Genomic DNA, 12333 nt, shown 5'->3' with positions numbered 1-12333 from the left:
GTTCTCCCATTCAGAGATCTTTCCCTGACAATCCACCCTTCCTTCCTGACGAAGAAAGGAAAAGATAGCCCAAGAAAGGAATACTATAATCAGGCTACACAGCACATCTCTCGACTCTGTCTGTCCTGAGACTCGACTACCATGGCGCCCCCAGCAGCAGACACAGACTTGTACTCGCACACGAGCTCGGGCCCAATCCCCATCACCAAAGTCAACGCCCAGAGCACCCTCAAGGAGCCGCTCAAGTACACGGGGTCGTTGGACCAGTACAAGTCCTTCGACGTCACCAAGGTTATCGGCAGGGAATTTCCGGACCTGCAACTCAGCCAGATCCTGCACGACGACGCAAAGATCCGGGACTTGGCCATCACGGGTACGTTTGTGTCCCATATCGCTCGCTAGCGAGCTGGGTTGCGGGCCGAGGCTGATGTGTATCATGCGGTCGCAGTGTCCCAGCGTGGTGTGGTCTTCTTCCGTAACCAGGACCTCAACATCGACGACCAGAAGATCTTGGGCCAGAAACTCGGTGAGCTCACGGGAAAGCCTGAGACGTCCAAGGTATTATGATCCTCAACCAAGTCGGCGTCGACAGCTGTGATGTCCTCGAGCTAATCTCCGCCACAGCTCCATCGTCATGCTCTGAGCAATAGCAAGCGAGGCATCGCCGTGGACGAGAACGGGAAACTGGACGACGAAGTGTCGGTCATTTCTTCCGAAGTATGTTTCCACCGCTTCAGGACATCGCTGGGCAGCACGGAGAATCAATGCTGACTGAACTGATGTGCACCACAGCAAAACCGCAAGTTCTACAAGGACCGCTTCTCCTCGCAGTCCAAGGTGCTGGCCAGCCAAGGATGGCACGCCGAGTAAGTGTCTGCCGGGGTCACCCTGTCTCGCATCGACCCATCCATACCAGCGGACGATTCTTTGGGATCACACTGTTGACTTTCGTAGTATCACCTTCGAGCGCATCCCGTCCGACTACGCCATCCTCAAGATCATCAAGAAGCCCGAAGACGCTGGCGGCGACACGCTGTGGGCGTCGGGCTACGAGCTGTACGACCGGCTGTCGCCGGAGTTCCAGAAGCTGGCCGAGCGGTTGACGGCGACGCACCACCAGCCCAACTTCGTCAAGGTCGCGAAGGAGTTTGGCGAGGACCTGATCGAGCAGGACCGGGGCGCGCCTGAGAACACGGGCATCGACTTTACCGCGTCGCAGTGAGTCTTCCAGACCAAGTCCCTTGGAAATCCCTCCTCCCTCTGAACCCACCGGCACCCCTCCCTGTAATGGTTGTTTCGCAGATCAAACCGAAACTAACGTATATATGATATTACTCTCCAAAACAGCCCTGTCGTGCGCACCAACCCAGTGACGGGATGGAAATCCCTCTTCGGGGCGGGCCACCAGATCGAGCACGGGTGGATCGACGGCGTCACGCCGCGCGAAAGCGACATCCTCAAGGCCTACTTCCTGCAGCTGATCACCGACAACCACGACCTGCAGGTGCGCTTCCGCTGGAACGAGAACGACCTGGCCATCTGGGACAACCGCTCCGTCTTCCACACCGCCACCAACGACTACGACGGCAAGCGCCAGGGCAACCGCGTCGTCTCGCTCGGCGAACGGCCGTACTTTGACCCGCACTCGGTGTCGCGGCGGACGGCCCTGGGGGCGTGAAGAACAGAACAGACAAGACAGAGGTACAGAGAAAAATAGAGAGAGATGGAGACGGTGGAGATGGTGTGTAGATAGTGACTCTGGGCGGGGGAATAGGGGATTTGTGGCCTGTACACAAGCTGTGTACCTCCGTTCTCCGGTCGTTGGTGCACAGAGCATGCTTCCTGTGGTGTGGTATTGCTCAATGAGAAAGAAAGTACCTCGTAAAACAAAAGAGGTCGGGCGGTTTTCCTGGATGCCCGGAGCCCTCAGGGGTAGATAGATACTGTATGTTGGGGGGTACTGTAGATGAGGAGGTACTTGAAAAGTCCCACCAGACCTATGGTATAGACAGACCAGAACCACTTCCCTCCTTATCACCTTGACGGCCGGCGAGCGAATCCCATTTGGTCTCGGATGGCTTTGCTTAAGCACTCGGACTGACTCTGTTCCATTGAATCTCTAGCGAGAGACTGTGAATCTGGTGTCTGAGTCAGAGATGAAGAGGCAAAGTCGAGAAGCGACGATGGGGTTCAAAACCAAGGAAGGCAATGGACGGGATGAGTCGAGATGAGTGGGTATGTTATCCGCATTGATTGTTTGACTGACTGATTGAGTGACTGGCTGGCTGAGAGCACACACACACACCGTATACACAACACAAGACACATACAGCCTCCATCTCTATACCCGAGAGGGAATGCCATGCCTCACCCTCACAGTTTGATGCTCTTGACCAGGTTCGTCTTGATGCCCGTCGCCTCGCCACCGTAGCCCCCGCGGCCCTCGCCGCCTTTGTACACGGGCCGGATGGAGGCCAGCTTCTTCATCTTTTCGTCGAACTTCTTCCGCTTCTTGACGCGCGGGTTGCGCACCTCCTTCTTCCGCTTGGGCGTCAGGCCCTTGTTCTTCTCGATGGCGTACGTGATCTTCCGCTTCCCGTCGGGCCCCACCTGCTCTTCTTCGTGCACCTGTGCGCCTTGTCGGGCGGCGTCGGCGTACGCGGCGGCCCGGGCTCGCTTGTCCGCTTTCTTTTGCTCGGAGTTGGTGACCAGCATGTCGTAGTACTCGTTGGCCTCGTCGTTGATCCTTCGGCCTGCTTCGGGATCGTCGTCGTCATCGTCACCATCATCATCGAGTACTTCCCTCTCGTTGGCGGTGGCTCGACCTCTCTGCTCGGCCTCGCGCATAAGCCGTTCCTGTTTGTCTCGGATGCGCTCTTTGTAGGGCAGGTCGTCGTCGCCGCCGGCCTGGCGTGATGCTGCGCCGCGTTTGTTGGCTTTCTGCACAATCTGCGAGGTGTAGAATCTCAGAGTCTTCTTTCGCCGAGCCTTTTCTGCAGCTTCCTCTAGCGTCAGCGGTGCTTCGTCGCCAAAGTCGGACTCCTCCTCGGCCGGTTTCCGCATTGACGTCGCCAGGAGTTCTTGCAATTCATTTCTCTTTGGTTTTCTCGTCTTCTTGGATTTTGTGCTCACTACTGGAACTTCCGGAGAGGGTGGCTCTGGGGACGCTGGCTTGGTCTTTGTCTTTTTCTTGGCGGGTTGTCGTGAAGTCTCCTGAGGCACACTCGGTGGCGCTGGGGCTGATGCTTTGGTCTCCGGCTTTTCAACAGGATCTATCGGGCGAAGTATTTCGGCCTCTTGCCACAGCTGGCGACACCGAACAAGGTTCGCCATGACGGGGTGATCTCGAAGCTCCCCCGGTGCCAGCGCCATGCCGGTCTTGGTGGAAGTAAGGAGAGCAAGGTACATCGCCACAGCCCCAAGGTACGCTGACAAGGCTCGGAATTTCGTCAGTGCGACACCTCCATCAACGTGGCCTTCCAATTCTGCCTCCTTCCTCACTGACTGGTAGGTGTCTTGCAACGAGAGAAAGTCCTTTGTTAGAGGCTCGAACTCGGGATATCTCGACCTCAAGATTTTCATCCGTTCGTCGACGCTCGCATTTTCAGAGATATGGAGTTCAGGCAGTTTCTCCACCGCTGACCGCTGCCCCTGAGATTGGTGATTGTCACCGATCCATGCACTCTCATCGAAGCCGAAATCTGCCTCCGTCATGGCCTTGAGTTGTTTCAGCTGCAGTCTCCTAGCCTCTTGTTCCTCCTCTAATGCATCAGCCTCGGTCTCGATCACATCGGCACTGTAATAGTCGGCCTTGGACGTGCCCCAGTGGCCATCTTCTTCGTCTTCTTCTTCTCGCTCCCCGTTGTCATCAAGTTGGCCATCGGACTCGTCGTCAGTGGCCGGATCTCCGTAAACCTCCTCGTCAGACGGTTGCAGGTCTCGCTCTTGTTCTTGTAATCTCCTCCTCCTCTTTGCAGCGGGCCCCTCGTCCAGCAGGACCTTGTCTCGTGCTGCGAAAAACTCGTCCTCCGAGTCGGCAAAGGTTTCATCTGCGTCATGGCGACCGTTTTGTGGACGTCGGGTGGAGGGTTCGGCCACGCGCGCGGCCTTTCTCTTGTTGGCCATTTCGAAGGACTGCTCACAAGGTATTTTCCCCTTGCGCGGGTCAGTGGCCGAATCTAGTTTGTTGTTTCTCTATCGACTTGAAGATAGAAACTTTTTTTGGGGGACGCGGGCTTGGCGTACGCAATCGCCGTCGGCGGCCACTTTGGGCTAGTGCCGCTTCAGGCCCTTCACCTCACCACTATTACCATCACTACTCGGTCGTGGTGGCTTTTATGTCGCAGCGTGAGTGTGGCCTCTATGGACAGTTTCTTCCAAACACGAACTAAAACCAGGGATTGCAAAATATGGGTGTCTATCGTTGTGGCCGTGGGGCTGTCTCTCTTCACGATGAGCGCCGCCTAGAAGCCAGGTGGGTGGTGGAATTGTTGGAACCCCTTACCGTTGACCAGTAGGCCCAGGGATTTCGAGCTGGGTCGCCGGATGAGGGGCAGCAGAAAGAAGTAGATACCGAGTACATATCATATTCGATAAACCCTGGTCAGAAAGGCTGGCAATAATACCATACCGTCAGCAACCTCGTCTCCAACCATCCGGGCTTTGATTCTTCTCTCCTTGGCGGTTGGTTCGAACCACCTGGGACTTGTCGTCGAAATATGCTTCAGGCCACTGAAATACTACTACTCGGCATTACTTAGGCGGGCCTGGCGTACAAGACCCCCGTTTCTGGGCGCCGCGGCCCCCCTTAACGCAGTAGTTGCTTAAAAATTAAATAATTGCACGCTTGCTTGGTCGGCACAAGCTCTTCCGCGCGCACTCACTTACTACTCGGACGAGAAATAATTTTGTTTCCCCATTATCATTGCGGCGCGTCATCTTTTAGCGTTGAAGACCCTCCCTAGAGCAATTGGATTGCCTAGGTACGGACTCCGGACCCTCACGTACTTGGACCTCTCCTTTCTGAAGATCACTCTCTCATGTCTTCGTCGTCGGACTGGTGGTCGTCCCCCGGAAGCTCGATAACGATCCTCACCGTCACCGTCCTCGTCCTCGCCCTGTCCACCGTCCTCGTTGCCAGAATGCTCTTCGCGTCCAAGAACCACTTCCCTGTCGAGGGCCTCACGGCCATCGTGACCGGCGGCTCACAGGGTCTCGGGCTGGCCATCGCAGAAGAACTCGCAGCCCGGGGCGCCAATGTGGCCATCGTGGCGCAAAACGTGCCCAAACTCGAAGACGCGGTCAAGATCCTCTACAGTCGCGCCAAAAGCGCGCAGTCGCAACGGTTCCTCTCGCTGTCCTTCGATCTCCGCCGGCCGGAATCCGCTACGAAGATCCTGGAGGAAGTTAAGACGTGGAACAACGGCGCGGCGCCGGACTTGATCTTCTGCTGCGCGGGGAACTGTTACCCGGCCTTCTTCGCGGACGCTCCGATCGATAGGCTCAGGGACCAGATGGACACGATCTACTGGAGCAGCGCGTACATGGCCCACGCGGCGATCAACTTGTGGAAGACCCCGTCGTCAAAAGCCGGGAGCAGCACCAGCAGCAGTGGGAACAAGTCGTCCACCTCTCCCAGTCCCTCAAGACCGACACGCCACCTGATTTTCACCTGTTCTACCTTGGCCTGCTTCCCCGTGGCCGGCTACAGTCCCTATTCGCCCTGCAAAGCGGCCATGCGGGCTTTAGCCGACAGCCTGAACCAAGAGGTCGAAGTGTACAACGGATCGCGACTGAATCCGTCCCTGGGCCCCGTGCCGGACGCCGACATGAAAGTCCACATCCTGTTCCCGATGGGCATCATCTCGCCGGGGTTCGAGAACGAAAACAAGATCAAGCCGTCCTTAACGCTACAACTCGAAAAGGACGACCAGCCACAGCAGCCGGATCAGATTGCCCGGATTGTGCTGAAGCGGTTGGCGGCCGGCGACTTCATGATCAGCACCATGTTCCTGGGCCACTTGATGCGCGGGCTGGGCATGAGCGGCAGTGTACGTATGAATGTGATGGACGTCTTTTGGAACTGGCTAGGCTCTCTGGTTATCATTTTCGTGGCAACCGATTTTCTCTCAAAGTGCAGAAACTGGGGCAAGCAGAAGGGGATGAACGCCACGACAAAGGTCAGCTGAGGTGATGCGGGCAAGGTTCATTCCGACACAGTCGTCTCCTCTGGGTCTCTGTCGACCTCTAGCATGGCATTCAAAGAAGACACCAGTTCCTCCGTCGTCCAGTCGCGTTCATAGTCCTCACCCAGAAACATCCGGGACGCCCGCTCCGCGCTCCGCAACTTTTCAACTTCATCCTCGTTCATGGCCGAACATATCGCTACAAGGTCCTCTCCCTGTTGCGCCAATCGAGCGATTGCGACTGCTCGGTCGACAATCTCTGCCGGGACGCCGTTCAACGCAGCGCACTGGACGCCGTAGGACAAACTACTGCGGCCCGGGCGAAGATTAAATAGATAGGTAACCTGGCTGTTGGCCTCGCCGACACCAGGGCTATCTCTTTCATCGAGTTGAACCTCCATATGTGCAAAAGCAACATTCCGTACTGCGCGGAAGAGTCCCAACTCGAAGATCTCGTGAAAGTGTGTCGCAACCAGCGTCTTCGGAGCTTGAGGTCCCAGGGCAAGCAGGTGATGGAACACTCCTGCCGCGAGGCCGGCCCCGTCAAATGTGTCCGTGCCTTTCCCGAACTCATCAATCACCAGTAGGCTTCGTCGGGTGCAGGAATTCAGAGCGATGGCAATCTGCTGCATCTCGATCATGAAGGCCGACTGGACTTTGGACACGGTCTCTCGAGCTGCGATGCGCGTGAGGATCTTGTCCGTGATGCCGATGGTTGCGGACTCGGCGGGGAGGAATGAACCATCTGGCCATGTATACTGCCAGGGCAACCTGCTTTTGATAGACAGACTTGCCCGAATAATTTGGGCCCGTCAACAATATCATGCTTGGTCCTGCCGGATCGGTTTCTCCATTCCCTCCCACGAGATAGGTGTCATTGGGCACAAACGAGGGCACGGTCATCTCTTGCAACAGATGTCTGCCGCCCTTGATCTCGATGATGTTGTCCTCCGTAATCGTGGGCCGGCTCAGGTGATATTGGTGCGCGACGTGGGCAAAGGCCAACGAGCAGTCCAGTTCACCGCAAATATCAGACGCCGCGGTCAGAAGACCTTCGTCCTGGAGCACGTTCTGAGCCAAGTCGTAGGCAATTTCGACCTCCATGTCGCAGATCGCAGAGTACAGATCGCCCAGTTCATGGTCCATCTCGTGCATCGTGGCGTCCTTGTAGTAGGCCTGGGCTGGCGTGGTGAACATGAGCTGCCACGCCAGTTCTTGCCCATCGTACATCGCCCGGCCGGTTGCTGGATCCCGGGGGATGGTCAGGTGGAACCCCAGATGTGGCAGGTAGGTGACGTTCAATTCGACATTGAACTCTCGCGGGATCAGCAGCTGGATGTCGCGAGCCTTTTCGTCCAAGATCTCTTCCATGCCGTTGTAGACATCTTTCAACTGGTCCAGGTCTTCGTTGACGCCGCGGTTCACCACCGTGCGGTGCTGGTCAATCGACGATTCGCGGTCCACGACCTCGTTGACCATGCGGCCGATCCTCTTGAGGCCATAGCGGTCGAGTGCCTCGGCGGCACGGACGCACAGGGGCAGGTGCCCGGCGCCCAGGGCCTCTCGGAGCGTCTCTGCAACGTCGATGGCGTGGTAGCAGAAACCCAGAAGGGACTCCCAAACGCTGCCCTTGAACGCGTTCTGCTTGGACTTACCGGCGTCAATGCCCTTGTGCAGCAGAGTGACGGTGTTCCGCATATTCTTGATCCGCCCGAGGCTCTTGCTGAGTTGTTCACGCACAGATTGATTCTCTGGCCGGACGAAGACGGAAATGAAGTCGAGGCGGCTGTTGATCAGCTCCATGTCAAGGGACGGTCGCAGGAAAGCCTCCCGAAGGCGGCTCTTGCCTTGTGGTGTTCGGGCATGGTGCTGGAAGAGGCCGTAGATTGAGAGCGATTCCTTCGCCCCGGAGGCGCCAGGCCCTTGGTTGAATGCGTTGGGATGAGACTCGGGCTGGATAATTTGCAACGAGACTAGGGTATCATTGTTCACGAGCATGGTCCCCCGGAGGTTGAACATTTCAAGTCGGGCGATACGGAAGGTGTGGTTGGCGTCTGGATCTCCGGGCAGGTAGGCGGCCGATCGTCTTCGCTGCAAGCAAGATACGATGGCACCCGCACAGCCGATGCTGATTCTGTTGTCGAGATCCAACCACGAAGATATCTGCATCAGCTTTCCTCGTCTCTTGGTCAGCCCGAGCTCTTCTGGCGGCAGCCTTTCGTCGTACACCACGGAGTCGCCCGGGACGAGGAATTGAGTCGAGGGATTGTCGGCAAAGGAGCAGAGTCCGACCAACTTGTTCAGAGCGTCCTCATAGTTGAATTCCGGTGTCGGGCGTATCTCAATTTGATACGGCAGAGGTTGTCGATCGCCATCTATCTTTCGGTCAGCCGTGTCAATTCATCACATTGATGATCCCTTTCCTTACCACCGTCCACCAGCGATACGTTTTGGCGTAACCGAGCATCGGCGGAGGCCGCAGTAGCTTCTGAGCGGAGGGAGAGGATGACTCTAGTGGGCTGAAGGTCCAGTTTCACTGCAGAAATTAAGTGAGATCGTGGTCAACATGAGGAGTCGATGGCTCACACATTTGTCAACGACGTCGGCGGCACCACCCATGACCTCTTCCATGCACAAAAGTCTCTCCTCGCCCGCGATGTAGTACGCACAGCCTATTTCACCTCGGCCCTTGATGTCGACGGCCACGATCACCTGCTCCAGGAAGTCGTCGTCCCGGGGCACGTCAAGGTAAACTCCTTCGCTCTGAGGGGAGAGAGTCGCACGAATAGGTGTTGAGCGGTCGTTGGAGGCAGCCTGGGATGGAGTCGCAGAGGAATTTCTCCCATTGCGCGAATATCGAGAGGGCTGGATACCCTGTCGATTCCGAGATGTGCCAGCGTGTGATCGTCCTCTGGCTCGGCCACTGCGACCACGGCCCCGGCGAGACGTGGCACATCCCAGAGCCGATGATGGCATCCTTGGAAGTATATAAGCGTTCACAGATTGGGCATGGAAGAGAAAACGGGGAGACAAGGCATAAGTATGAGGCGTGAAGGTGTCGTGGAGGTCGTGTTGCTCAAAGCTCAACCTGATTTGAAACTTGGCAGTCCACAACGGTGCATCACAGTGGCTTCAGTCATGTGCATTCATAATCTCGTCTCTTTACATTTTTTGTGTCTATCTGGTCATATGCACATAGAAGAGTTGTTCATTCAACTCTGGACCTCAGCGTCTTGCCAACCTCCCACAATGCGCCCACCTTCTGCTCTCTTGACTCGACACCACATCCCGACTTCCTTATCGGTGATGAACTGCCACAGCACCCAAGGCCAACTATTGTGGCATGGCAGAGGCTCATAAAATTCACGCGCTCTTTCATAGACCTCGGGTAATCGGGTCCAAGGGATGGCTGGAAAGTCGTGGTGTTCGTTGTGATACCCGACATTGTAAGTGAGGACATTGAGGGGACCATAATAAGAATATGTCTCTGGAATAGGCACATCTTTCGGCACCTTTCCGTTCTGCAGAGTGGATTTCGCAAAGACGTAGTGCTCCGAGATGAAATGCGCCGCGCACGGGTGGAGAGAACCGGCCAGAAATGAGCTCATGATTAGATAGGACAAGGCTTTCCAGCCCACATATCGGACGAGCAGAATATCGAAGACAACTTGAGCCGCAATATTGCAATAATGGATCGGTCCAAAGGGAATCTTGTACACCATCATGGGGCGAAATGCGTAAAATAAGAGCTGGAAGGTGCAGAAGAACGCTTTGCCGAAAACCGAGTCTAAGAAGATTGCCTCAAGTGCTGTAGGAAGATCTGTGTCAACACCATCCACACCCAACGACTTGTGGTGTGTCAAATGATACTGCCGAAATCCGGCAGAGTATGGTATCCCAATGGGAAGATTGGCGAAGATGGCGAGAAGTCTATTGTAGATGGCTGTCCGGAACGCCAAATTATGACTGATCTCATGGATAGCCAGGAAGAGATTCTGGTTCGCCGTGGCGCCAATCACGTATGCGGTGAGGAAGAATCGCCATGAGAAGACCGGAGAGTCCTTGAGGAGATAGGCGCAGAAAACCTGTAACAGGACGACAAAGAGGACGACATATTTCGTCAGCGGTTCCGGACCGCACAACTGCAGGATGTCCTTGTGCGCTTTTATGATGGCTTGCCGCCGTGTGCGGTGAGGTTCCTCCGTGTATGTCCAAAAAAACTTGTCTTCCGCGGATCGTTGCTTGTGGCCCAGCTCTTCTGATGTATCTCTGTCCTCGACCTTCGTGGTGTGTGACAAATTTGCGCGACGAGCCCTGCTGATGGACTGTGTCTCCGTAGCGGTGGCCATACTCTTGCTCCCCGACTGTGAGCTTTGGCAGATCTCGAACCGTTGGTCGACAAGTATCAGAGGTTATAGGCAAGATTCAGGAGGAGCAGGTACAAAAGCCAAAGTCTGTTTAAGTGGGATGAGCAGAGGTCGGTGACACTCTTGAACTAGACCATATATAGCTAGGCCGGAGGCACCCTAAAACAGCACGGCCTTTGGCTTGGGAGCTAAAGATGACCTCCTTCCTTCCACCTTTCTTGTCCGTGGTGTGATGTCGACAATAGCCACAGCAGCATAGGAAGGTTACTACCAATGACACACCCGTGTATCACAATTACGTTCAGCTGCCAGGGTATGGAGACGTGAGGCCAAGGTAGGTAGACCAAATTCAGTAACCGATGTCGGTAATACTCTCGAATAGACCATATGTGCTTAGACTGGGTGACTCCAACACAGTACATAGTAGTTTGGACAACTTTACGGACAACAAAATCACGGTAGGCCAAGAGTCTGAATGCCTCGTAGACGCCTTCGTCCTCCGTAAGGAGAGATTCCACCACCATCACTCCACCATCTCTATGTTGGTCTGTCGTAACGGAGACAATTACGCACAGAATCCATGTTTTGAAATTTCCTGATTGGAGTCATTGGGGTTTTGCTGTCTCTTGATCTGGCTATGGTAAGTGGTGTACGTATGGGTGGTCCTGACGGTCCCTACATGGACAAGCTCAGAATTTCTCTCCAGCAAATCTGGCCCTCCAAAAGCCAATCCGTGCACGACCGATGAGACGATCCTTCTAGCACGAAAGCATCCTCTTTCTGGGATCGGACACGCGCACATGAGAAGTCAATGGCTTCCCTAGGCTGAACCTGCAGCCAGCGAGGCCTGACAACCTGCTCAACCGTTGTCGTGTTCGGCACCAACCTGCGTCCTCTACCATCCATGTTCAATCCAGGCTCAATACAGGCCAATTGTGATGTCGCCTCGAACACGGGCTGTCAAATGGACCTCTGCCTCGAGATCAAGCTTGATGCCGACCATGAGCGCCGCGGGCTTGAGGTTGCCGTTTTCATCGGTGGCTCCTTTGAGCAGGCCACCTACACAATCGAATCAGTCAGTATGGGTGAGCCAGAGCCATGTATCATGCCAAAACCTGACATACCCGCTGGTTGAGCCAGATAATCCGAAGTCGGCGGCAGGGGTAATGCTGAAGGCCCGTTGGTTGGAGCCAGCGCCTTTCGCTGGCCTGCGGCTTGTCCATCTTCGCTACCGCTGGAGTAGCCCTTATCGACGGTGTTGTTGCCGTACGCGGTCCTAGAACTTGGTCAGACTCTGGATTCTGCAATCCCTTAAGAAGGCTACGTACGTTGCAGACATTGTGATAGGGTATGGAGGAACGGAGAGAAACAGGAGATATTCGAGGTCTAAAGGAGTCCGAGGACAACAGCTTTCGATTCAGACAATAAGTAAGGCGGCGTTGGATGCTTTCCCGGCCGTACCAGACGGCTCAGTGACGTTTGGATCGGGGGTTTTGTTTTGTCGTTGTTGATGGGAAGAAGATGAACATACATCTCGATAACAGCGATATTCTGTCCTCTTTTATCTTTCCCTCAAAGACTCAGATATTGCCGCCTGAAACACTATCGATGCCACGGTACAGGCTGAGCTGGAGTTATAGGAACTAGGGGGCTTCTGTGTCTGCAATGTCACAGCACATGTTTCCAGAAATCTGCCACCGACCCCATAGTTGCAGAAACTCGAGAGTACTCGGTACGGTGTCTGAAAGAACAGTGGCATGATGACCTCGATGGCTTCTCCC

General features: G+C 55.3%; 6 protein-coding genes across 6 annotated transcripts; 2 read left to right on the top strand and 4 right to left on the bottom strand.

Annotated features, from left to right (window-relative positions):
* Positions 1–141: 141 nt before the first annotated feature.
* On the top strand, positions 142–1678 carry AYL99_01060 (hypothetical protein; the record flags this gene model as incomplete). The annotated part of the gene is made up of 6 exons (XM_018832576.1): positions 142–373; positions 449–558; positions 625–717; positions 793–866; positions 955–1218; positions 1348–1678. The coding sequence occupies 6 exons, from the start codon at positions 142–144 to the stop codon at positions 1676–1678; spliced, it is 1104 nt and encodes a 367-aa protein (XP_018698455.1).
* A 695-nt stretch (positions 1679–2373) lies between these two features.
* On the bottom strand, positions 2374–4125 carry AYL99_01059 (hypothetical protein; the record flags this gene model as incomplete). The annotated part of the gene is made up of 1 exon (XM_018832575.1): positions 2374–4125. The coding sequence occupies one exon, from the start codon at positions 4123–4125 to the stop codon at positions 2374–2376; it is 1752 nt and encodes a 583-aa protein (XP_018698454.1).
* A 914-nt stretch (positions 4126–5039) lies between these two features.
* AYL99_01058 (hypothetical protein) lies at positions 5040–6165 on the top strand (the record flags this gene model as incomplete). Its single annotated transcript, XM_018832574.1, has 2 exons — positions 5040–6133; positions 6159–6165. 2 exons carry the CDS (start codon positions 5040–5042, stop codon positions 6163–6165), a joined length of 1101 nt encoding a protein of 366 aa, XP_018698453.1.
* A 40-nt stretch (positions 6166–6205) lies between these two features.
* AYL99_01057 (hypothetical protein) lies at positions 6206–9161 on the bottom strand (the record flags this gene model as incomplete). Its single annotated transcript, XM_018832573.1, has 4 exons — positions 6206–6956; positions 7003–8560; positions 8614–8721; positions 8774–9161. The coding sequence occupies 4 exons, from the start codon at positions 9159–9161 to the stop codon at positions 6206–6208; spliced, it is 2805 nt and encodes a 934-aa protein (XP_018698452.1).
* A 236-nt stretch (positions 9162–9397) lies between these two features.
* Positions 9398–10534, bottom strand: AYL99_01056 (hypothetical protein; the record flags this gene model as incomplete). The annotated part of the gene is made up of 1 exon (XM_018832572.1): positions 9398–10534. One exon carries the CDS (start codon positions 10532–10534, stop codon positions 9398–9400), a length of 1137 nt encoding a protein of 378 aa, XP_018698451.1.
* Positions 10535–11471: 937 nt separating this feature from the next.
* Positions 11472–11891, bottom strand: AYL99_01055 (hypothetical protein; the record flags this gene model as incomplete). Its single annotated transcript, XM_018832571.1, has 3 exons — positions 11472–11611; positions 11677–11828; positions 11881–11891. The coding sequence occupies 3 exons, from the start codon at positions 11889–11891 to the stop codon at positions 11472–11474; spliced, it is 303 nt and encodes a 100-aa protein (XP_018698450.1).
* Positions 11892–12333: the final 442 nt, after the last annotated feature.

The sequence above is a fragment of the Fonsecaea erecta genome (genome assembly GCF_001651985.1).
Source record: "Fonsecaea erecta strain CBS 125763 chromosome Unknown Scaff1, whole genome shotgun sequence".
NCBI classification, from domain to species: domain Eukaryota; kingdom Fungi; phylum Ascomycota; class Eurotiomycetes; order Chaetothyriales; family Herpotrichiellaceae; genus Fonsecaea; species Fonsecaea erecta.
Note: the sequence above shows the minus strand (reverse complement) of the source record. Positions and strands in the feature narration are given on the sequence as shown.